The sequence below is a fragment of the Pteropus alecto genome, unplaced genomic scaffold (assembly GCF_000325575.1).
Source record: "Pteropus alecto unplaced genomic scaffold, ASM32557v1 scaffold97, whole genome shotgun sequence".
Lineage (NCBI taxonomy): Eukaryota > Metazoa > Chordata > Mammalia > Chiroptera > Pteropodidae > Pteropus > Pteropus alecto.
In genome coordinates this window covers 1,071,507-1,096,920 of record NW_006439713.1, presented here as the reverse complement: position 1 = coordinate 1,096,920, position 25,414 = coordinate 1,071,507, and the positions used below count along the sequence as shown (strand labels likewise).

General features: G+C 57.0%; 1 protein-coding gene across 4 annotated transcripts in view; it reads right to left on the bottom strand.

The window, feature by feature from the left end:
* C2CD2 (C2 calcium dependent domain containing 2) overlaps window positions 1–25,414 on the bottom strand; it is a 45,192-nt gene that overhangs the window by 8,652 nt on the left and 11,126 nt on the right. For all 4 annotated transcript variants that reach the window (XM_015593108.2, XM_025050214.1, XM_025050215.1 and 1 more), the window contains exons 3-13: window positions 18,760–18,879; window positions 16,013–16,117; window positions 13,909–14,031; window positions 11,031–11,154; window positions 9,477–9,585; window positions 8,565–8,629; window positions 6,708–6,832; window positions 6,087–6,261; window positions 5,170–5,283; window positions 3,259–3,386; window positions 1,538–1,817 (exon numbers count right to left, since the gene is read on the bottom strand). In XM_015593108.2, the coding sequence (XP_015448594.1) occupies window positions 1,538–1,817; window positions 3,259–3,386; window positions 5,170–5,283; window positions 6,087–6,261; window positions 6,708–6,832; window positions 8,565–8,629; window positions 9,477–9,585; window positions 11,031–11,154; window positions 13,909–14,031; window positions 16,013–16,117; window positions 18,760–18,879 (1,468 nt within the window). The remainder of the gene's footprint in view (window positions 1–1,537; window positions 1,818–3,258; window positions 3,387–5,169; window positions 5,284–6,086; window positions 6,262–6,707; window positions 6,833–8,564; window positions 8,630–9,476; window positions 9,586–11,030; window positions 11,155–13,908; window positions 14,032–16,012; window positions 16,118–18,759; window positions 18,880–25,414) is intronic.

Below are 25,414 nucleotides of genomic sequence, written 5' to 3'. Positions count from 1 at the left end.
CTGTGGGGAGGGCAGGCCGCGTGTTGTTGGAAGAAGGGAGCGGAGGGGCGCCCCGCCCCGCGCCCCAACTTGCTTTCTACCTCGCCCGGCACCCGCCTGCCTGCCTCAGGTCCAGGAGAGCTCCCTGGGGCCTGCCCAGCCCCCAGACCGAGTCCAGGCCGGAGGAGGTACCGCCCTGCGGGCCGTCTCTCCCACACCCTGGGCCGAGCCTCACAGACAGAAGCAAGAGCAGCACAGAGGTCCCCGTGCAGGCTACGGCTCGTGTCCCAAGCAGTTCCTGGTCCCCAGGCTCAGTCCACAGGATAATTCGCCCAAGACCCCCCACGACGGGGCAGATGGAGGCCCTCAGTCCCGTCTTCACCGCAGGGGCTGGAGACCATCCCCGGGGACCCTCCTCTCTCTCTCTCCGTCTCTCTTTCAACTCTTGCCCCCCCTGTCCCCGCTCTGCTCTGGTCAGCGGATGGGTCACAGGGGAGGGACGCGGAGCAAGCCGGACAGAGGTGGGTGAGGATGGATGCGGGCCCTCTACAGCGTGATGCTGCATGGGGGTCCCCTGTGCACTGAGCCATGCTGGGCGGCACCCCGGCTCTGCCCGCCCCACCCGGCTGCACCCCACTCTCAGCTGTGACCGTGGAACCTGTCTCGGGACATGCAGTGTGCGCTGGGGCACAATCGCCCTGAGAACCACTGGTCTCCAGCACGGCAACAAAGGCACAGAGAGGCCACGGAGTGATCGCCAACCAGGGCTCCCGACCGCCCGGGGGTGCCGGGGGTGCCGGGGGTGCCCGGGGCTGCCTCATGTCTACACTCGCAGGGAGTAAAGACTTAGCGGCAGCCACGCCTGTCACACCCCGTGTGGCTCAGGCTCCTGCCTGCGGTCTCCCACCCTGACTTCTGCCCTGGGGGCTCCTTACTGCCTGGCAGGAGGTGGACACGTCCCCGCCGACAGAGAGAAAGCCGAGGCCCAGTGAGTGTTGAGGTCTCACATCTGCCCCCCAGTCCCTAGACTACAGATCACTCTCATCCAAAGCACTGACACGGAGAAGAAATTCACAGATTTAAAGCACCGATTTAGAGCTAACAGAAAACCAGGCGTTATTCTGATGAAATGAGCACCTTATCACCACACACACATGCGAGGGTAACCAGCTGACTTTCTGGGGGGCTCACCTCCCCCGTGGTCCCAGCGGTGAGCTGTGGTTTGCTCTTAGGTGGAGGGAGAGTCTGAGGCACAGTGAACCGAGACACCAATGTCCCAGCCAGGGGGAACCCGGCCTCCACCTGGCTTTGCTCAGACAGAGGAGGCATGTACCCCAAATGCAGAGGTGACCCCAGCACTCACACTCGGAAGGACTCTGAAGCGCCCCCGTTCCCGACCGGGCTCAGACTTTGGGTGCAGGTGCGTTGGCAGGTCGGTGGGGACGGAGGAGAGGCTGAGGGCGGGATGGACAGGGGAGGGCGCAGACTGGGAACTCGGCCTGGAAGGCAGCGTGGAGCGAGGCTGTCGCTGGGGGTTCGGGGCGCGGGGGGCAGGTACCTTTATGCTTCTTGGCAGCGCCCGGCTCCGAGACGCTCAGGGAGCTCTCGGACAGCTCATCTGTGTCGGGCTCCCGCGGCACTTCCTCCAAGTCCCAGGGGGCCAGCTCACAGTCCTGGGGCTCCAGGGCTGGCGGGGCCCCAGCCGAGGCGTCCTCCTCCAGGGGAGCGGAGGCTGCAGGCGCCCCTGGCTGGAACAGGGCCTCCTCTCCGCGGGCGCTGTCCATAGAGGCCACATAGTCCAGCATCAGGCCAGCATCGCTGTCCTGACACAGCGAGGTCTGTCGGGAGAGAGAGTCAGCGTGAGGGACGCTCCAAGGACACGCCGCCCGGACCCCCAATGGGTGACGGCTGTGACCTCCTTCTAAGTCGGAGGGGTGACAGGGACGTGAGCTCGGAGCTCCAGGTCCAGCTCCTCTGAGCCTCTGTGCCTACAGCATCTTAAACCGATAAGCCCAGGCTTTGTACCCGAAGGGCTTTGCTCGTGTGTGAACCAAGCCGAGGGGCCGGGAGCGGGAAGTGGCCGCAGCGGGCACGGAGGGGGCACGTGCCGGTCTGCTGTTCTCCCGAGCAGCTGCACGGGGGCGTCTGCTTAGCGTCAGTGATAACTGCGCTTCCCTGACTCAAGTGCCCATGGACTCGGAGGGGACAATGAAGCATCAGTGGAAGGAATAACCGCGGTGGGTTGGGGGCATCAAACGTTAAGATCCATGCGTGCCTGACGATTCTGAAATGAAACCTCAGAGAAAGCTTAGAGGAGACTGGCCACGAGTCTCACACTCGTCCAGAACCGGGAAACAGCAGGGAAACACTAAAACCCTGGGTCCCGCCTCTCCCGGAGATGCCAGCGCCGCCTGCTGGCTGCTGAGGGACGGCACAGGACACCCTGAGAGGTACCGCCCAGCTCCTGGGTGACGATGCTCAAGGCTGCCACCAGCTGTGCCTGTCGGGACTCGAGGCCCTTCTCCCGCAGCTGAGAGGTGGGTTTTCAGTGTGCCTGCCAGTCCCACCCCAGGGTGCCCTCGAAGTATCAACGAGCCCGCCTCCTCCTCCTGGCCCCCTCCCGCCATCAAATCTGCCGAGGTCCCTCCTTGCTCGCACCCCCTTGTTCAGTCTGAAATGTTAAAAAGGAGCAAGGGACGGTCCTCGTGGCCTCCCGCCCTGAGGGACAGGCCTCTCCAGCAGCCCGGCCTGCTTGGCGCCCAGTCAGGCCGGCCATGCCCCCACCGCCTGCTCTGGACAAACATCACGGAGCGGGAGGAGGCAGGCGTGGGATCGGATACGTTCAAAACCGAGCCTTGTCTCTAATTGCAAAAGGCAAACACATTCACTGCGAAAAAATCAAAATGGTGTGGAAATGCGTAACGTGGGAAGCGGAAGTCACCGGGAGCGCAGCGGTGGCGGGCGGGGCCGTCACAGAGGGCTGGCCCAGTGGCCCTCGGGTCTCTCTCTTCCAGTGACTTTTCTTCGAATGATTCACCAACCTCTCAATGACCAAAGCGCCACCCCACCCCCTCCCCCACCCCGTCGGAAACGTTCACGTTTCCTTCGTAAACAGGATGAGCTTTGTGAATGAGATGCCACCAGTCGGCCCCTGCTGGATGAGGGACAGGGACCGACTTTTCTAAATGGGGCTTCCTGGAGGTGGATCACCAGCTGGGGCCAGCTTCCACGGGCGGGGGGGGGCGGGCGCTGGCGGGGACGGGGACAGACGCGGCTCACCTTGGAGACCCCCGATATGATGATGGTGCTCTTCTTCCGTGGTGGCCTGAGCTTCAGCTTCGAGGACTCGCTGAGCTGCCGGATGGCGACCTCGGCCACAGGATCCGAGCCGTTTAGCACCAACAGTTCTGTGGGGGGAGGCGGCGTGGACACGTCAGCACAGGTCAGAAACTCTGCTTGTGGACCCTGGTCTACAGCGGACGCTCTGTGTGGTCACATGACACGCACTGACACGTGCACACAGGGTCTGTGCGTGTCTGTGTGCGTGAGCTGCACCCCGATAGAGCTGGGGAAAAACCAGCCAGAGCAGGTCAACAAGCAAAAGACCTCCAAACTCGGGGGGATTTTGAACTGCGAGAGGCAAGTGGGTGACCACCCACGGCCGGGCTCAGGCCGTGAGGGGCCGGTCGCGAAAGCAGCACACGCCAACGCCTGACGCTCCAGGCCGTGCAGAGGGCTCTGCGCATGTGACTTCACTCAGTCGCCCCCCGGCCCTGAGGTGGGCGTCCTCTGAGGCCTCCTCTGGGAAGCGAGGGAACGGTCTGGCAGCCTGGCCAGAGGCAGAGCTAGGATGCCCGCCAGGTGTCTGGGACACAGAGCTGACGCCCGGAACGCACGGTCCCGCCAACGTCGAATTGAAGCGGCAACACCCTAAAGGAGCATGTAAAAAGAACCTTCTGCCCTCAGTCTGGGCGGTGGCCTGAGGGACACGGGCATCGCGTTCCCAGGAGGAGTGGTGACAGGACCCGGCGGCAGCAGCTCCTTGGTCGTGACCCACGACGCGGGGAAGGGTTGCCAGAAAGGGTTGAGGGGGACGCCTTTGGGGAAGGCTGTGCCGTGACTCCCGCGCCTCCGAGGGACGGGTCTGCGCAGGGCACCTCTGCCCGGCCAAGGTGACAGGTGTGCCCGGGAAAGGGACTCGGCCCCGGCTGCACCGTGGGAGCCGATGCCAGGGGCTGGAGCCCGAGACCCGATGACAAATCCACGGCAGGAACCTCAGCCTGGGGTCTTTGAAAAAGGGGTCCTGCCCAGGCGAGGGGACCCCCATAGGATGAGGTGGTGGGACGTACCACCGGGGCGGAAGCTGAGCCGGAGCCCCGTGTCCGGGACGTCATGGCTGGGGGGCCCTGCAGGGCAGCGTCCGAAGAACCGCGAAAATGCCCGCGGGGGAAGAGGCCGTTTCCCGCCCCCACCGGGCAGAGAGGGGCAGCGCACCCAGGACAGCACGGCCAGCCGAGCCCCTGTCCCCACCCGCAAGTCCCTGCCCCATCCTCGCCCTTGGCAGCAGCAGAATCAAGCTCAGCGGGTGCGAGGCGGCCAGACAGAAGCCACCGACCTGACCCGCCCCTGTGACGTACGTCCCACATGCCGGGGGGGACATTTAACCCCGAAACGTAGACTACGCTGTGACTCAAAGAGACAGTGAGACATCTCTTTAAAGGTATTTACTGCCTGAAAGTGACGATAAAAATGGAAAATTGGCACCTAGAGTTCTTGGGGGGGGCGGGGGGGAGGTGGATGAGAAATGCCTCCTGTCAAACAGGCTTCACGGGGCCATGGGGACAAAAAATAAAGCTGCCTTTCTGATTATGTCCCCTGAGTCCTGCCAGCTCCATGATATTCGTGTAACTGGTGTGTCAAACAGAGAAAAGGGCACGTGCAGACAGTTTACAAAGTGAGGTGTGAGCCGGGGGGCGTGTCTGTGACGCGTCCCCCGTAAGGGCCATAGGGGCCGAAACGCCACTCCCGGCATTCGGCCAACTCAGACTTCCCTTTTCTCCCTCGAGTTCTTCACTCGCTCCTTAAAAAAGCTTCCCAAACCGCGAAGAGGGGACGCGGGCTTCTCATGGGGGAGGGGGTGCGGGGGGCGCAGGTGCAGGAAGAACACAGGACCGGCCGGGGACGCCTCACCTGTGTCCGAGGAAGACAGGGTCTTGCTGACGGGGGCGCTGCAGCAGGAGATGGCCTGGACGGAGATGTCCTTCTCAATCACCCTCACCTTGACGGGCGTCCTGAGGGGAGAGTCTGCCGGGAAGACGCCGGTTACAAGGGCCCCCAAACCGCGTCTGAGTCCGGTGATGGGGCAGTGAAACCTGACCTTCCTCCCACCCCACCGCGTGCGGTCGGGAGGGGCGAACCTTACGGGTTTTTAACTCTCTCTCTTATTGCATTTTTGGTTTTTTGGGGGGTGGGGTGGGGTAGGGTGGGGAGCTTGCCAAAAAGGGTGTTGGAAGCTCGGGTTTAAATAAAATTGCAGAAATGTTTTAATTAAGCCAGAATTTCCCGGTCTGTTTTTGCATTCCAGAACCGTGCCAGGCCGTCTATCCTGGGAAGATATTTCTGTCCGAGCAGAAACACAGTATAAATAAATAACTCATACACTTATACAGAAGTCGTCCTCCAAGGCAGTGGCTGTGGGGACAGGCACAGAATTCAGCCGGATCTAAACTGACTGCACATCGAGCCTTCTAGTAAATGATATTTAACATCAGCAACTACACTGGCCTGCCGTTTAAGATCGCATACTGTCCCCACGCCGACGTCATGGACCACTCCCTTTAAATAGCTGTTTCATCTAACACCTAAATTTTACCTCCAGAATACACTACTGGTGGAACCTTACTTCGGCTTGTATTTATTTGACAAAATAGAAAGGTAATTTTCTATTAAAAAAAAAAGGCTACGCAGGGGTCTCGCCGGGCACGGCCCTCCCGCGCCACCGGCTTTATGACCAGCCGCCCGCGGCCCCGCCCCCTGCACCCAGGACCCAGGTCTCCACGGCGAGGGCGGGGCTCGGGGCCCGGCCCAGGGATGGCTCCCCCTCTCACCAGGGCTCAGCGGGGACGCCCGCCCCGCGTCGAAGCGAGGCTTGGTCTTCACGGCGGTGACGGTGGTGACCACCGTCCCGCACGGCATCACCGTGCGGTCTTTCTCTATCTTGGCAGCAGGAACGGGCGGCGGGCTCTGCCGGGGCTTCGCTTCGCAGGGTTCTATGTAACAGAACTGCGGAGAAGGCGGTTGTGCTTCAGGGTCGGTGTGGGGACAACCCCGCCCGCCGTGGACGCCGACGTCCTCTGCCGTAACCACTGGTGCCTTCAGTCACTGTCGCTTAGTACGATAATGAACCCGGATCTCCCCAGAGTTGACGTCAGGATGACGGGACCCACGCTCGAATCCAGCCACGCAACACGTGACGGGAGCAAAGGGTGGAGGTGTGAAGGGCATAGAACACGCTTTGTGGGGTGAACCACGTTCACGGAAAACCGTGTCACGCGGCAGATGGCTCGACACGGTCACGGGCAGGAAGCGTCCTGGTCAAGTCTCCAGACGCACCGTATGAAACGGCGGTCCTTCCCCGACCGGCACCTCTCACCTTCACACCAGAGCAAGACAGACAGACAGAAACGAGGGCGCGTCTAAGCGGGTCGGGCTGGGACCTGGCCACCTACCTCCGCGGTGACCGAACCCAACACCGAGCTGCCCACGGAGGGCCCGCTGGTCAGCGTGAAGCTTTGTGGCCCGGAAGGCTGCTTCTTAAACAAATCTAAAGGGACAGTTGTCATCGCCAGCAGAGCTAAAAAGACAGGAGACGACAAATGAGCACCACGGATGTCTCCACGGGAGGGAACAGTCGGCGTGAGCTGCTGCAGCCAGAACGAACTCCTGATCATTCCTGTCCGCCTGAAACCATTTGGCGAATGTCATTGTCATAACAACGAAGGAAGCTGAGAGGTGGTGAGGACGGGCAATGTGACCGTGACGGGCAATGTGTGACCCTGGACTGGAGCAGAAACTGTGGATAGCAAAGGGGCTCTATGGAAAGTGACCTCCTGGGGTGGCCTGGGCGTGAATTCCTATGTGGGCAGGTCACGGCGGGCAGTCACGCCCCAGGCACACGACTTCTCCAGTGACAGGCTCACCTGTGCCCTGAGCCAGCCCCCGCCCCCGCCCCATTAGTGAGTCAACGGATGAAACTGGAACTCGGGGGGCGGGCTGGACGGCCACGGCGACGTAAACTCAGGACGCTGAAAATCGTGCCGCGGACGCGTACGAGAACATCCCTGCTCACAGGGAATGAAGAATTTAGGGGCGAGGAGCCACGATGCACGGAATTGCGCTCCGACAGTCCACACGTTTACGTGTGTGTGTGGAGAGAGACAACACGTAAGCAAGAGCGACCACCAGGTGTGAGCACAGATCATAAAGGAAATGGGCAAAACGTTAAAAGCACAGGAGTCTGAGTTAATGGTTATACGGCTCTTCCTTGCTTTGCTTTTTCAAGTGTGGAATTTCACAGTCCCTGTGGGGCTGGACAGGAGCGGGGCCCAGGGCGGACTAGGAGCCGGCTTCCCTCAGCGGCTGATCCTGCGTCCCCACACCTGCCCGCTCCGGGAACCTCGGCTCTTATCTCGGGAGCGGCCCAGGTGTCTCGAGGCTGCCGATCACGGAAGTCACTGTAGAATTCTGGCTAATAACCAGAAGCGTGAACATCTTTTTCCTGGGTCTTGAGAACATCAGAAGATAGCCAAGTGGCTTGGCTGCGCAGCTGGATAAGCCAGTTACGGGTTATTCCTCACTTTCGATGCTTGGTGCGTTTATAGGGATTTTTAAAAAATCTAATAAACATTGAAACTACCGACTTACACACAGGTACGCCTGTGGGTCCACATTCGCTATAGCGATTTTCCTTCTGTTTTCTTGTATCTGAAGCCCGTGTCCAACTCAAGCCACTGTGGCTTATGGTACAAGGACAGGACAGTTGAAATGCAGACACGGGAAGCAGGATGGTGGCGCCGGGGGCTGGGGCAGGGGGAGCGGGAGGCGGCGGTGTTTAATGGGGACGGAGCCTCGTTCTGGAGATGGGTGGTGGGGATGGCCGCCCAGCGACGTGAACACACCCGTGTCAACAAACTGCACTCAAAAATGGCTAAGACGGTAAATGTTATGTTACGTGTATTTCACCGTAATAATAATAATAGTAATAATAATTAATAATAATAATACATGACCTATTAAGGCTCAGAGGTTTGAGAACTGCTTCTCTAAGCCAAGAATTGTTTCACGAAAGATTTTGGCTATTAAAAAACAAACCAAAAAAACCCGTGGAACATACTTTCCCAAAATGCATGACCTTGTTAATGACCGAGAGGGACCTTCAACCAAACATTCCCACGGGGAGACCCAGAGTGGTTTGGGGGGAGGGGCTGGCCTCCTCCGGGTCTCCGCCCTTCGCAGCTTCCCAAGGCCACCGTCAGCTGACTGACCCTTCCAGGGAGCAGGGCCTCATCTACCTGGTCGCCACCCACCTTCCGAGGGTCTCCCATCCTCTGAAATCTGCAGGCACAACTCCTTGGACCTGGCATTCAACTCACTGTGAAAAGGGGAAAAAAAAACGCTGTGAGTCTTCGAAGGTGCTTTATCGCTTTTGAAATAGCATTTTTTTTCTGATTATAAAGTCATCATCAATTTTTTAAAAACGATAGAGACATATAGCCAAAGGTATAAAGATGATCTGCAACCTCACTATTCAGAAATGGTTACTGTTGACATCTGCTGACTGGCCTCTCAGAATTATCCAACAGAACTGTCTGGATGATGATAGTAATATAGGTGCTATCAAATACGGTGGCCACTAGCCTCATATGGCTTTTGAGAACCTGAAATATGGCCAGTGCAAACAGGAACTGGATTTAATTTCGTTTCATTTTAATGACTTGAGATTTAAAGAGCCACACGTGGCTATTAGTAACTGTATCAAAAGGATTCTCGTGTAATTGTCTAAACCCAAAATATAGAACATAATACACCTCCCTCCTTCTTTGTAACCTTTTTTTTTTTTCATTTACGATACCACGTGCATCTTTCCAGGACAATAGCTACAGGGCAGCATCGCTTTTAATCGGCTGCTAGTACTCCACTATCTGGCCCTGCGAGATTTAATTAAGCCAATTCCTTAATAAGCCAACCCAACAACGTTTTCTCTTGTCACGACAGGGCCTGGGGACACGGGTGAGGAGGAAGTCAACGTTAAGAGCTACCTTCCAACAGAAACTCATGTCTGACTTAAAGGCACCTCCGATGCTTGATACACTTTTTCAAGAAACTGTTTTAAACATTGTTTTTGGTCTACACGGTGCTACTAAGTGATGCTGGGGGTTGGCGGTCTGCACCAGGTGTGGCTGGGGAAACCGAGCCCACAGGGGCCCAGCTATACGCACAAGGTGAACTCCTCTTCCCAGGTGAGGTCCGTAGTGTTTGGGGGGAGGGCGCTGGACAACTTCTGAACAGGCTCGTTCAGCTGAAGCGTGCACAGCAGATTCAGGTCGCCTGCAATCGAGCAGAGGGCCCGGCTGGGCTTTTACTGGTGGTTTCTTAATCACTTTAGGACATTTTTGCATGTCAAAGAAAGGCTGAATAAAATGCCTGCGGTCTTGGCTCACCAACTTCCGAGGGGCTTTTCTTCCATCTCCACTGACAAACTCTCGAAGCACCCCACTCTGTCTGCTGCTAAAGATTTTTCTACCCTCGTTTAATGCCCAGAACCCAGATTGATTCCAGGGACCCCTGCTCCTGGCCAGCAGGGCTCAGTGCTGGCCGCAGGCACAGGCTCCCGGTGGGGGACACGCCTTGGGGATAACGTTAGTGCAGCAGAGATGGGGGCCCCACTTCTGGACAAGACTAACCGCTTGCCAAAGAAACGAGATCTGGGACAACGCCTAAGTCTGGGGGACCCCTTTCTCTACTTACAACAAATGTGTGTGTTTACACCTGACCCAACTCAGGTAAAACCCTTTCCAGGGTGTTTGATCCAGATGATGGGGGAGTTCATTGTCATCATCTAACAGCCGCTTCTGGCCCTGGCACAACGCCGTGAGTGTGCTGTGTGGTCAGTCCAGCTGGGGCTGGGGTCTCCAGCCCGTCCCCGTGCACAGGAGACGCTCTACACACGGCACACACGAGCTTCTCAATCACCTTCTGGGGAGGCTCGCCCCAGGTGGGGGCCCCAACGCCGACACAGAGTCCAGGGAGCCCCTCTCAGTCACTGAACATGGGGCCTCAGAGGGTTTCAGGCGAGCGCTTTTACCACCACCCACCACCACGAGAGCGAGCTCTGTGGAGTCCTAGCTGCTAAACGTGGCCCGCTGTATGTTTGGAACCGAGAGAAGCTCCTTGCAAACAGAGATAAGTGTCCGCTGACATTGCAGACGACAGAAAAGAACTTTTTTCTATTCTCAGCAAAACAGAACCAAAGTGGAGAGCGGAGCCCCGTGCCAGCCTTCCACACATCGGGGGGCACGGCCGCAGTTCAGAGCCGGCCGAAAGCCGTCCGTTCTGGGGGTGCCTTTGTGGTCACTCAGCCAGAAGCCGCTCCTTGCACCGAAGGGTCCCCCATGGGCCCGCTTCTGACACCCACAAACCGCTCACATGGCACTTCACCTTCCGGGAAAGCAAAGCAATCAGCTGGGGACGCTTACCATGTACTGACAGGGAGAGAAGGCGCCTTTTCAATACAGGGAAAGGGCAAAGCCACCTGTGTCCCTTGTGTCCTTCCTTTGCCCGGCTTTCACGTATGCAAAACCTGGGTTGTATTTCAACAGTTGTGTGACGATTTTCAAGGGCTCCTTTTGGCTCAAAGGCAGTGATCACACCGCAAACCCAACTGGAGGGAGCCTGAAGGCCACTGAGAACCCACAGGTCACCCCTCCGCTCGGGTCATGCCGCAGGACAGTCTTGCCGCCACCGGCCAGGGGCCCTGCCGCGTGGCCACCCACCTGAAGCACCAGCGCCGTTTAGCAGCGAGGCTCGGATGTTCTTCACCAGCAACTTGAGTTCGTGAGCCCTTGGAGGTTTGGGAGGACAGGGGTCCTGAGGGGCGGGGGAAGCACGCTGGAGATTCTGCAGGAAGAGAAGGGACGGTGACCCGCGCGAAGGCCGAGGACGGCGGAGGCTGCAACCCGGGCCGGCCCTGTGACAGCCCCCCCTTCTCATGGGAAGGCAGGGTACAGGCAACCAGCACCACCTCCCTGCTGGGCGCCTTCCACGTCTGCCAGAAAGCAGAGCGGCAACAGGGGCAGCCAGGGAGGGCCCCCGCCATCACGCTGAAACCACGGGGCTCCCCGCGGACCCAGGCCGGGTGCTGGCGAGAGAGCGGGGCGCCCTCTCCAGGCTGCGGGGGTGTCTGCAGCCCACCAGCACCGACCGTGACACCAGCCAGCCCGTGGCCACATCCTGCCTTCGGGCAGACCCGCCGTCCACGTGGGGGACACCTAAGCATCGTCCAGGTGTCGCGCTAGCGAGGGAGAGGCAGGCACCGCTGGGACTGGCTTCGGTCATCCCGTCCTCAAATCAGCACGAAGGCACTTGCAGCAGAAAACCTCCCCGTGCCTGGAGGCCCCGCCTCGAACCCCGCCTTTCCCAAAGCAGCTTCCTCCTCTCTGACAGCTCCCCCCGCCGTCAGCTACAAACACGTCAGCTACAAACAGCTACAGACAGGCTTCTCAGAGACGGCACAGGACTCCACACTGTGAAAGCTTTCAGGGAGGGATCTGACCTCAGAATGCCTTTTGGGGGGACACTCACTAACACCTTACGGGACACAAGTGTCCTTTAGGTCACTGTTCTGAACCGGGGCCTTGTCAGTGGTGAGCTGCGAGGACAGGAAGCAACGGCGAGACCCCCTCAGGCCCCGTCCGACCCCTGGACACAGCGCTCGCGTGGCCGGGACGGACACCAAACGTCTTCGGCTGTCTACGTGTCAACTCGACCAGTGTCCAGGTGCCCGGGAATATCGTCAGACATTATTCTGGGTGTTTCTGTGAGGCTGTGTGTGGAAGAGACTGATGTTTAGGCCGGCGGACTGAGTAGAGCAGCCGTCTTCCCCAGCCTGGGTGGGCCTCGCCCGGCAGTTGAAGGCCTGAAGAGAACAAAAGCTACCTGCCCAGGTACGAGGCCGTCCCTCGTGCCTGCCCGCCTGCAGCCGGGGGACCGGTCTCCCGCTCTGGGGCTCAAACGGAACACGGGCTCTTCCTGGGTGGTCTCGAGCCCGCGGACCTTCAGACTGCGAGGACCCGTCAGCTTCCATCATCAATTCTCTCTCGAGATTTAGCATAAGGAACGGGCACTCGCGGTGACAGAGGCTGACGGGATGTCCACATCCTACTGGGTGTTTCCCTGGAAACGCCGACCAGTACAACACACGTGCTATTTTGATATATAAACTCTACACATTTACTTAAAAAGCATCATTCAACGTATGGTGGTTTCGGCTGCTTTTTTTTTTTAAACGAGAGCGCATTTGAGTTTATCTGAACCCAGCCGATGACGCGGTGGGAAGCCAGCACTCGGACGCTCCCAGGAGCTTGGGCCCTTTTATCTTCTGAATCCGTGTATTCTGAAAATACACTATTTTCTCAAGTTCCTCGAATTTTGACATTAAAAATTCGTGATACTCAAAACAGCCAGGTGCCGCCGACCTGAAATAAACCCCCATGGCTAGAACTTCTGGGACAGCCGCTGAGAGGGAAGCCTGGCCTGACCGCCTCTCTCTGGGGGCGCTGAGCACCCCGACCCGGCCGCTGCCACTGGGAAGCCTGGACGGACATGACGAGCCCCTCGCTCTTCTCGCCTGTTTTCCTGCTGCTCCTTCCTGTACCCCCCGTGCTCAGAGCTTAGCACCCCACACTGCGATCAAGCGATGTCTGATGAACCGAGCAGATTTTGTGTGTAGACGCTACACCCTAAGGGGGCGCTGCCTTCCCTAACGGGAACCAGACACCGAGAGCCCGCATCACAAAAATCATTTTAAAAGTTTTCAAAATGACTTCAGCAAAACCCGATAAAGATGGATAGCCCACCACGCCCGCGACAATCCTGGAAATATGCACGAGGAATAATACCCTTGGGGACGGCAAGGGCGTGTTTTGCATCATCGCAGCGAAAGGCTGAGCTCATAATTGGGAGAATTAATCCACCTGAGGCAAAGGGTGTTGGACGTGTCGCCAGTGAAGGTGGGAGAGACCAAGCCCAGCAACCCTCAGCAGGACCAACGTCCTGGACGAGAATTTAGTCACAGAAGCAGCACCCTAGCCAGGCATGGAGAGAGCCCCAGAACAGGGCGGGGAAAGACGGGTGGCATGGAAAAGGGGGCCACGGGCAGGGGATCCCTTGTGTCCACACTGCCCATGGGAAGCAGATGCTCCTGGAGGCCAGGCCACCAGGCTGTCCCCGGCCTGGGCTAAACAGCGTGTCCGTCTCGTGTGTCTCACTCTGCCTACCTAACAGGGCGCGCTCTCACTGCTAACTGGGTGTCCCCAGTACCTCAGTCCTGGAAGATGAGGTCCAAGACCACAGGCTCTGAGGGGACAGTGAAGTTAAGTTTTTAGCTCCTGAATGGCGGAGGGTCAGGGCTACTTAGGGCCAACTGCCTCCTCCTTCCAGCACATGGAGATTTGGAATCCTGTGCCCCGAACTCGAGTTTCCCCCGCAAACCATGGTGGTTCTCGACCAGCGCTGGTGGGATCTCGCTGTCTCAGCGGGTGGAGGAACGCGGAAAGCACACACATTGTCCAGGGAGCCGAGCCCTGAGCCCTGCCGGGGTCCCGCAGCCCCCGCTCCCCGCGAGCAGCCCCCGCTCCCCGCGAGCGCGTTTACCTGCACATCCCTCGCGTCCACAGGCTTGGCGCTCAGAACCACCGCCGGGGAGGCGGGACCGACCAGGTGCTTCAAAATGTCCCTGAGCGCTTGCGACACTGCGTGCACCTCCACCGCCCGGTCCTGCCGAAGAGATGTCACCCGTGCATTTGGCGACGGCGCATGCGTGCCAGGGACCGGCGACCGCCCGTCGTCCCCGATGCCCCGAGAAGAGCGAACCGCGGTCCCCGACACCCCCAACAAGGGCTACGGTCCGTCCCCGGTCCCCGGAGAGCCCCGCAGAGCGGCGGCCCCGGCCCTGATTCTGGCTCTGCCACCGGCCACGCCAGGCCTCCGGGGTCCCTCGTCACCTCCGGTGTCAGGGCCCCGCTGTGGGGTCCAGCCCACCCCTGCCCGCGGAGGGGGACGCAGCCCTTCCAGGACTGGTTTTCTCCGGCGCCACGGCCCTGCTGGACGCCTGCCCACCTGGGCTGGGGCTGATTTCAGAAACTGGTCCATGGTGTACCCAGGGCCGCCGGCCGGCCAGGCCTCGTTATGGCAAACAGGCCAAATCTGCCACTCATCGAAAATCGACTCTCTGCCAAGAACTGTAAACGAAGGATAATCTTAATAGCTAACGTTTACATCGCTTTTGGGACGTGCCAGGCTTGATTCTATGCGTTTATACGTATTAACTAATTTAATCCCCACAACCCCCTTGAACATTCCCCCCACGTTACAGATGAGGTGACCGAGGCAGAGACCGGACATAACGTGTGTAGGACACACAGCTCCTGGCCGGCAGAGCAGGGAGTCCAGCCCAGGGGGTTGGGGTTCCAGGGTCCGCACCGACGACCTCTCTGCCACCACCTCTCCCTTCAATGTGCCCTTGATACACGTATTTTTTTAAATTGAGGTGAAATTCATATAACAAAATTAACTATTTTAAAGTATGCATTTCAGTGGCACTCAGTCCTTTCAAACTGTTGTACCCCATGACTTCTAATTCCAAAATATTCTCATTGCCCCCCAAAAAGTAAACCCCATGTCCATGAGCAGTCACTCCCCGCCACCCCCAACGCACACACGCACACGCGCCCACCCCAGGAGGCCACCACTGCTGCCTGTCTCAGTGGGTCTGCCTGACGCGGACCTCTCACAGGCCTGGAGCCATCCCACACGTGGGCTCCTCACACCCAGCACGATGCTCACAGGGTCACCCACGTTCTAGCAGGTGTCAGGACTTCATCCTCTTTTGTGTCTGAATGACATTCCGTGACATGGATGGACCTCATTTGGTTCAACCAGTTTTATCTTTTTCAACCCTCACAATTCCTCCTCACGTTACAGAGGAAGAAACCGAGGGGCGAAAGATGAGTTTTGGGGTGCTCAAGTATCAGTCCATCACAATACTTAATAGGCACCCCCTGTGTAACTAAATGGCCAGGCCAAAAATTACTTTTGATGTATACAAGTTAAAAGAATTATACTTCAAACTCATTAGGCTTTAAAAAAAGGTGACTATATCTAGATCAAAGCATGAAAGGTGAAAATATTTATAGACAAATGAACTATGAAATTCACATATTTCCGCTGGGTGACATCTAAGCAGCTAAACGGAGTCTGAGAGGGTAGAATCGCCAGGAAACATCATAAAAGCCCCCACAAAAGAAGGCCTCGCGGACCCACGTCTTGGGCATCAACCTGCGCCCTCTTTCCAGCAACTGGAGGTGTGACGCCAGCGTGGCTAGCACGCCGCGGCCGCTCCCAGCTTCGCTTCGACAAGCAGCTAAGGCCAAGCCAGGGAGAGAACGGAGGCCGGGCCCTCGTGAGCCAGCTGGACTCAGCCCGAGCTGCAGGTGAAGCGCCTCGGCGTAGGCGAGCGGATGGGTCATCAGGTGTGCTAGGACAAGCTGGGTAGCTTGCCACAGCTTCATGCGTGCTTTAAAAACTTCCCAGCCCAACTACGCTCATGGGGCGGGGGTGGAGGTGGCATCAGGATTCCTGCGTAACAGCGGCCAGGTGACTCCAGGTGTGGGCCTGGGTGTGGGCCCGGGCGTGAAGTCCATCACGACCCACACGCGTTCGCACACACACCCATGGGGGAATCAGCGTGAGGACGGACCTCTCCCGGGGCTTTGGGCCGGACCGTGATGGCCACCCCTGGCTCGCTGAGGAACGACCACCCGATCCGAATGTCCTCTGTCTCCTCCTTCATGTGGAGCTCCAGCTTTAAAAAGAAAAAACGCAGGTTACTGGAGGGCAGCTCGCTCTGGCAGTCACACACGTGTCGGTGAGTGTGTGTGTGCGTGTGCGCATTTGTGTGTTCATTCACTTTCTCAGACGACTGATTTTCTTAGACTCCCTCGCCATCCTGTGTGCTTTTGAAATGGAAGGAGGGTCCCAAACCCCCTTTGACCTCCGCCTTCACCGTATGTACCTCCGCCCCCACCCCCACGCTCCCCCTGCCTCCACCCACCACTCAGAGAGGAACCTCAGGGTTGGTGGCTGAAGGCCGGATGTCATGAAAACTCTGCAGCCTCCTTAGAATGACTAGTTCTCTGTACTCCACACGTCCCTTCTGGGGGTGTCACCAAGGTGTAGAGGAGGAGCCGCAGAAGGCAGTCGGACGCCTGACCCAAGCCCACGCTCCCCCAGGCCCCGCGGGCTGTGCACAGAGAGCACAGTGGACTCGTCCCTCACAGTGCCCCCCGCAGCCCTCCCTATCTGTCATGGTAGAAGAATGCCCCCCCCGCCAAGATGTCCATGCCTCAATACTGAGAACCTGTGACCATGGGGCCTGACACAGCAAAGGGGGCTTTGCAGGTGTGATGAGCACGGGGACCTCGAGATGGGGGATGATGATTCTGGGTTGTCCTGGTGAGCCCAGCGGAATCACATGAGCCCTTACAAATACAGGAGGAAAGCAGAAGACCATGCCGGAGACATGACCTGAAGATGAGGGCTTCCAGGGGCCCAGGGCGGGGCCACCTCTAGAAGCTGGGACCACCGCAGCTGACGGCCAGCGAGGAACCAGCCCTCAGTGCGGCCACCATAAGGAGCCGAATTCTGCCAACACTGAGCAAGAAAACATTCTCTCCCAGAGCTTCCAGAAAGGAAGGCAGCTGCCAACACCTGGACTTCAGCTTGTGCTGGACACCAGACCTCCAGAATGCAGTGTGACACAGCTGTGCTGTTCCAGACTAAGTTTGTGATCATGTGTTTCGGCAGCCGCAGCAAGCTCTACACCAGCCTCCATTTCTCGGCCAGAGACAGACATCTCAGCTCTTCACGTCTGCCTCCTCCCCGCCACCCAACAGAGGGAGAGAAAGGACGGCTTCCGACGGCATTTCTGAACGCCCAGGATGCTCACCTCACGCTAGCAAGAGGTGAGAGAAACGATGCCCGCCCTCGTAACTCTAGGACGAGCAGACCTGAACTTCACTGCCACAGGTCCCCGAGTCACCCCCGCCAGGCACGGGGTGATGGCAGCAAGCCCGGCTGCTGGCCCCTTCCTGCACCTTTTATCTGGAGGACAAGCGAGGAGGAACGCCTCCTGCCTGGAGCATGAATAATTCACCCACGTCTAGCAGTTGCTTCAGCTTCGGGAGGGACCCCACAGGCTGCTTTTCGACTGTGCCAGAGATCAAAGATACAATTGTGTCCGAGCCACCAAAATGACACACAAAACCCATCTCAGAAACTACACGGCCTCTGTTAACGTCTGGGGTCCTTACTGGACTCGCTCAGTCTTGAAAGGAGCATTAAATGTGTCCTAGACTTTGAGGTTCTTTTCTAGCCACACTGTCCAAAGAATTGGGGGGGCGGGGACAGGAGGCATGAACCTCTGACTAGCCCAAGAGAAACTTCTCCACGTCAACTCAAAAAGGGAGTGTTATTGGAGCGAGGTTGAGGGGGCGGGGCTGGTTTCAGGGAAAAAAAGCCATTTAGGTGACCAGAAAATCTTGTTTGCGCTGCTTATTTAAAACTGTGTCTTTGCAGGAAAAGTATTTGGAATGTCATCTTCCCTTGTGGAGGGGAGTCCTGTGGGGAGTCCATCCCCAAATTAGCAGCCAACCACGAGGACAGAGGCGAGAAACCGGGACAGAACAGGCAGTGACCCCTAACACAGACCCAGAAATCCGCAGTTTTTACACACCAGCTAAACAGGAGCCTCAGTCAGTGAACGTGTTTAACGTGAGAGACACAGTTATCTGACGGTTCATCCAGAAGTTTCACTAGTCAGTCTATTATAATTACTACGTGTCTCTCATATTGTTACGTATAATTATGAATAGTAATATATAATTAATGTACGCTATAAAGTGGTATATGACATATAAGTCTATTTTAATTATTATAATAATAAGTCTATTATCTGAAAAATAATGGTAACAGTCATCTTTGAACTTCTAAAATTAACAAGGGGTCTTTTAAAGTCGAGTCTCTCAAAAACCAAAGCCCGGAGAGCCATGGCCCAGCCCCCCAGCTGTCCTCGCAGGCCGCAGGCGGCTTCGGGGGTCCAGACCCGAAACGGGCACTCTGCTCCGCCCACCCCACCTGGTTCTGCCAGCCAACAACACCCCCAACCTGCTCACGTGCCTGCAAAACACCGTGCCTCCCGTTCTTGGTAGACAGGCAACCTCTAAGTTCGTTATACATACGTATGTGTGAGTACATATGAGTGTGTGCGCGTGTGTACGTAACATACATGCACGTCACATATACGTTTTCATTTCCCAGATACAATATGGAAGGTTACAGTTCGAAAATTATGAAACGAATGGTAAATAAAAACGGAGTATTCGCAGCCCCGTGCTCACGCCCTGCCTGCCCTCCACGGTCACGGGCACTGTCCCCGCCCCGCTTTACCTGTAGATGGCACGGGGAGAGGCTCACATCATACTGCTGGCGCCCCGAGTCCGCGGGCGAAGCTGGCCCCGTGCTGACCAGGAACCGGATGGCCTCGCCCACCACGTGACAAGACACCAGCTGCGGGAGGGACAAGGTGACAAACTTTAAGGGACTTTCTGAGACAGAGCTGGGGGGGAGGGGCGTCTATACCACATGCCTCTCTATTTCATTTCATGAAATAACCTAGACTATAAATCAGCAAAGGCAAGAACTTCAGAGTTTCAAACTCGGGGTAACGATCTAGATTTACGTCTTTTCTATTATGCAGTAGTTTGAAAACTGGAAACCGTATTCCCAGGCTTGGCTTCCCGGCCATGTCTCAGGAGAGACACTCTCTCTCTCGCCCACACGTAAAGGCTTTTTCTTTAAACACCGCTTTGATCTATTTCTTTACACCAGCCGATTCTAAATTCCCCAGACATTTCCACGTTCACACACGTGAAAGCCGTCAGCCACCATCTCTCACTAAAAACGAGCCTTAAAAAGAAAATGTTATAGATGTGACAAGTAAAAAATAACAAATGTACCCAGAATACAAGAAATCGTTTCTGTCTAAATAAGTTTTAACCCATCGCGGGTTTCAAAGATGTGGGGATAATTCAAAACGAATTATGAAATATGAATTAGGAAACATCAAACAGCTCTGAGTTATGCAGCCTTCACAGGAACAGAATTATCAAACGAGCTCATCGAAGGACTGAGAGGACAGGACGAAAAATTACAGCAGGAACGAGCCGGGCCGTACTCCCAGTACGAGTCACAAAGCACCGCAGGGGGGTGACTGCGACGGCCGTGACCACACGCAGGAATATCTAGTATCTGCCACAGAATCCCTCCAAGGGAGCGATCTTCTAGAATGACGGGTGAGCCAGCCTCCTGGCAGAATGCCAAGCCAGCCCAGGATGGGTGATTTCCAGCTGGGGTGCCAGGTGTGCACACAGCCTGGGAGAACAAACGATGAGGATGAGGGACGGGGGAGGGGACTAGCAGGTGGCCAGTGTCTGGGAGTAGGGACAGGACGGGATGGACCCCCACCTTCCCGAGGGAGCTGCCGACCGCACGCTGGAGGGCGTCACTTGCGAAGGAAGAGAAAATTCTTTGAGTCTCGGGTGGGTTTGTGAGAATCTCAAATATCAAGGAGAAACGCAATCAAAATAGTTCCCTTGTCGGGGCCGCCACGCAGGAAGTCGGGCTGGCACGTGCTCCTCCCCCTCCCCACCCCTGGCTCACTCCTCCCTCCCCGCGACCAGCGTCTCTCCACTCAGGGCCCACCTGCCCCCTCCAACAAAAACCGACCTGCACGCCGGGCCCCCCCAGCGAGGGGTCAGTTTCCCACGGCCACCCTAAAAGACCTCGAAGACACAGATCTAGAAGAAGAAACTCTTGCCTGTTCTCAACACCGGCAGAAGGTCACCCAACGCTTGTCCTCACCCATCCTCGGGAGTGGCTCTCGGAGGGCCAGCTGATGGGGACCGGTTACGACGTCTTCATCATGTTATTGCGTCTCGGGGGTTCACAGAGGTCGGAACAAAAATGTTTGCATAAGAACTGTCGTCTATTCATTTTAAAAATAAATGCTCTATAAACAACCCTGTTCAGAGGAAAAGTATTTTGATGCCAGATGAGTTACATGCACAAAGGACATGACACCAAAAAAAGTCACTGTGTCTCAGCAGCCCCGGGCCTGTTTTTCTGCGTAACACACACAAAAAAAGCCAATGACTGTGTTACTTCTGTTATTTCTTTGGAATTTCCTATACTAAGCTAATTAGAATTTGGCCAAGAAAACTGACAGCTTCCTTAGTGCCCAAACTCCAGTAAGAGAGAGCTGGTTTCCCTTTGATCCTTGCTTCTAGAAGCTTCCCCACTACTCTCGTCTTCGCCACATAGATGGCTCAGGTGCTTGATTAAAGCCAAAGAAACAAACAAACAGAAAACCAAACAAACAGACTTTAAAAGGCTTTAAAATTTCTGGAATGTCAGACTCCGAAGGTTCCAGTCACCGTTTAAGACATGTCAAGAAAGTGAGTGAGGTCACTAAAAATGGGACATCTACAGGTCCCTCTCACAGAGACCCCTGGGGGTCTTCTCAGCCCGATGGCTGCCCGACTCTTTATATCAGACCCGTCACACAGACCGGCCGTGTCCTGACCTCCCTTCCGTGTTTGGCGGGAAACGCTAAGTAAAACTACAATCTGATCCTGCCTCGACATGTCAATATGGCAAACGAAACGCCACCACCGTCCCCAAGAGTCCAGTGGGAGGGACAATGACAAAAGCCACACCTTCTCCTGGCTAGCCTCTGCCCCTGCCGCCTGAGAATACTAATGCCCCATTTGTCAAATGGATGAGAACGAAATGGAAAGGAGGTTTTAAAAACAAGTAATCTCCTTTTGGTGCATTAAGGTGTTATCCACAATGCAGATTAAATTCCCTCAACCCAGGTGAACAGTGGCAAGGCCTCGCCGTCCCAAGGGTCCCCTCAGCAGAAAGCAGAAGGCAGGGTCACCTGGTGCAAGAGTACACAGACCCTTCCAGCCAGTTAGCCTTCCTCAGTGGCCAGAATGTCCAGGGCCGCCATCTCTCTAAATACTGACGAACAGGCAGAGGCCGTGGCCGGGAGCCGAGTCTCCCTAACCCACGCGCATCGTGTTCACGGGGACTCCTTCTGAAGATGCCAGGCCGCTCGTCAGAGCATCCGGATGACCAGCCTGCTTCGTCCCTGACGCCTGGGCTTCCCTCTGAAACGGCGTGAAGGGATACTGGGTATTTAAAGTTGAATAGAAACGTCTGGCATCGGCGGGGGGACCAAGGACAGACGTGAACCCCAGAACTGGACCCCACGGCGCTAACGGCTCAGGAGGGAGCCCCGCTGAAAACCGGGCCACGAACCTGCCTGCTTGACTCTCGAGATATTTTTTCCGAAGCAAAGAACTGCTCGATTGTATAAATCGTTTCAAAATCGAGCAATAGGAGGCTGAACTGGGTATTCCAGATAAATCCCGTCTCTGCACATAACAGAGCATTTGATGGACGGTGGGCTAAGTGGTGAGGGTCCCAAAGAGGGAATTTCGTGACCTCAAGGGGCGTGTGGACGTGAGAACGTCCAAACCCACGAAGAATTCTTATAAAAATCTATTTGAGCCAAACCAAGGATACACCGGAAGCAAGGTCTCGATAGAATGAGAAAAATGCGTCCTAGGATGGCAGTTTGGAGCTTCTCCTTTGCATCTGGAATTAAAGCGGGAACATGAGGGGGCAAGGTGGGGATCGGATTACAGGCCAGTTAACAAGACCCTGTGTTCTCGGGGGTCTGAAAAGAGGTGTTTCAAAGGTGAGTTCCACTAGATGCACAGAACCGAGGGGACAGGCTGGCTTCCGGCGAAGATAAACCTTTCACTAAAGAAGTTGCGTGCCTGGGGCGTGACTGCCCACCATGGCCGGCCCAGTTAGGTCGCCTCGTGAGGTCACTTTTCATAGCACCCCTCGTCTATCCACAAGCACCCAGGATGACAGGGGACGGGTCAGGGCACCTCCGGTCCACCCCCAGGACCAAGACGGAAGCAGCTCAGGGCCTCGTCAGGCCGTGAACATGGGTGCATCGCATCGTGACTGCACCCACAGAACGGGGGGCGGGGGGTGCGCCTGCCTCCGCTGTCCTCCCGTCCAGCCGCCTCGGCCCCCTTCCCCCTTTAGAACGCTCTGGAGAACTGGGAATGATTTAATTCCTCGTGTGTCCAAAAGAACTAGGAACACAGCCCAGGAAAACGCATCTGAGAAGGTTTATGTCACTGCATAGTTTTCACTTTAATCATCCTCTGTAACATCCCGGGGCAAGAACTCCAAAACCAAGTGGGCGGGAAGACCCTTCGCTAACGGCCCGAGCGCCCAACGGACGCCTCTCCCAGCCACCTCGCCTCTGACACGGCGTGGGCCTGATACAAAGCATCATTTCTGCGCTGGACCAGAGACTCCGTTTGAAAAGTAGAATCTGACAGAGCGAAATAGCGTCAGAACATCCACGAGGTAACCTCCACTTTACCTCTCGTTCCCAACATACGGCTGACGGTGGGTTTTTAGACGGAACTGTCCCAGGAGACTGAGGTGGAAAGTGCTGGAAGCCGCATAGCAGCCAAGCCCAAGGAACGCTGGGTAGTTATGCTAATTTATTGTGCTTGAGGGGTATGCTCCCCCCACCGCCCCCAGGGACAGTCTTTAAAATGAACACCGAGGCGGCTTCTGCAGTCTGGGACATACACGATGTGGTTCAACACGCACATTCTTCAGCTTCGGAATCTGTGAACGTGAAGTTCCTGTTCATTGACTCATACGCGTAAAGAACACATGCAAAGCATTTCCTTTAAGATGAAGGGTAGGTGGGAATTGGCTCTTTCCCAGGCTGGCTGTCAGCGCTTCCCATCTGGGGCCAGGTCAACCTGTCACGCCAACCCCAAAGGCCCACGCTCCGTAAACAACACACAAACAGAGCAACAGCTTGCCCGAGGGTGGCTTCACCTGTCTTCTCCAGGTGGAGTCAGGCTGTGCTATTCAGTCCTCAGTACCGTACGCTGTAACCCGAACACACAGGTGGCCGTCCCGGAAGACCCTGTCCCATTGAGGGGCTGCCTCCACCTGGGTCACAGAGGGAGGGGTCTCTCGCAGGAGGAGCCTGTGTCTGCCCTTGGAAAGATCTGGTTCGAAACAATTTCACAACCTGCGGCATGTTAGCATAAATACCAGGCTAATGGAGAACCTGGAATTTCAAGTCATGCAAAGCAAAATAAAAAGGTCAACTGAGCATCCTACTTGCAGCTAGAAAGACACACACGGCCAACCTCCAGCCAGGCGGCCCCTGCAAACCAAGGGGCCCCCCGCAGCCAGGAAAGAGCAGAGGACACCCCCAGCAGCTCGCAGAGAGCATGTCAGTGTGTGTGTCACAGACAGCCTTCGACAGGAAAATACCACGTGCACACAATGCACGATGCACCCCAATGCCAGCCGCGGGGTTTGCCCGACATGTGACGCAGCGCGATTCCGGGGAATTCCACGCGATTGCCCGCCCCGCGTCCCGTGCAGCCGGCTCGGGCTGTGGAAGCAAAGGCTGCCGAGCGCCGTCCGGTTCTCTCCTCCCTTCTTCATGCGTCTTCCGTGGTGAGGGTGGGAGTGGGGGCTCGAGCGAAATAACAAGAACGATAACGATAATAACAATAACGACAATGATAATACAAAAGACCGTAACGGCACTGTTTGCGGTGCAGTGCTTGGGTTCGCTGGGGGCCGACTGGGGTTCAAATCCAGCCTCTGCTCCTTAGGAGTGCGCGGTCGCCTCGGCCAAGAGACCTGGCCTCTCTTCGCCTGTTTCCTCCTCTGTACAGTGGGCGAGATACTTGTCTGGGCAGCGGATGTTTGAGCACAATGAGAATGGACACATAGCCCGGGGCTGGTGGCCCTGACGGCAGCAGAGGAGATGGCATGGCAGGCGCCCAGCGGGGGGCTGCTCAGCGGGCGCCCTCACGACCTGCCAGGGAGGGATCAGTACTTTACAGACAGAACCTGCGGCTCGGGGAGAAGGAAGCTCCCCAAACAAGCCCAGGTCCAACCGGTGTCCAGCTGGCTCCCCAGCGGCCCCCACACCGAGTGGGTTATACATTCACCTTTAAATTACGATCAATCATTAATTAAAAGCCTCTCTTTATTTACAAATGGCACTGAAAACAGAGACAAGTAGTGTTTTTCACACGACACCTGGCCTCGCACCAAGAAAGCCAACATCACTGGTTTTCCAAAGATCGCACCCAGTCGGCGTTTTAAGGGTCATCTTTCCAAATAAACATTATGTTTAGGGACACTTACCCTGCTCCCTAAAGAAGTGCACGGCTATCTCGGCGAATGCCCACCACAGCGCGACCCCCAAACCCCGATTCACGATCGAGGGGTTTCCACGCTCTGCTCGTGGCCCTCACGCCCGCGTGGAGTCACGTGTGGGACCTCAGGGCCCGGGGGCGTGCGGGGAAGGGCTGTTGCTACATCGTGCGGAGGTGGAGCTGGCCCGCGAACCACGCGTGCTATCGAAATGCAGGTTTCCGTTTCTGGGTCACACATTCTAGAGCGAGCCCCTCCCAGGGCGTGGGGCAAGAGCGCGTGGGCAGGCGCGCGCCGCTGCGTGGGGGCGCGTGAACGCCATCTGGCGGAAGGCGGCGTGAGCCCCTGGAGAGAAGTCTGGAGGGGACGGCTCAGCGGAGGGCCCTGCCCCCCGGGATGCCTGTCCGCCTCTCCGTCCCCCGGAGCCCGGGCTGGGCCCACCCTGGCCAGGCGGAGCGTGTGCCTGTGCACGACCAGCCCTGGTGACAGGGCGGCTGCAGGTCTGTAGAGACGCCCTGCCAGGTGGCAGCTCCCCATGGGGGCGGGGGGGGGAACTCCCCCGGGAAAATGCACGACCCCTGCGGGGCTGCTGCTGGTGATCTCTGTGCCCGCTCCCCAAACCCATGGGACCTCCCAAGTGGTGAGTGTGTTCCGTGTGCTCCACAAGGGGTGCTGGTCACCAGCAAGACAGAGACAGGAGCAGAGGGCTGACTCCTACTTCCGACTCTGGGGAGGGGAGAGGCTGGAGGGT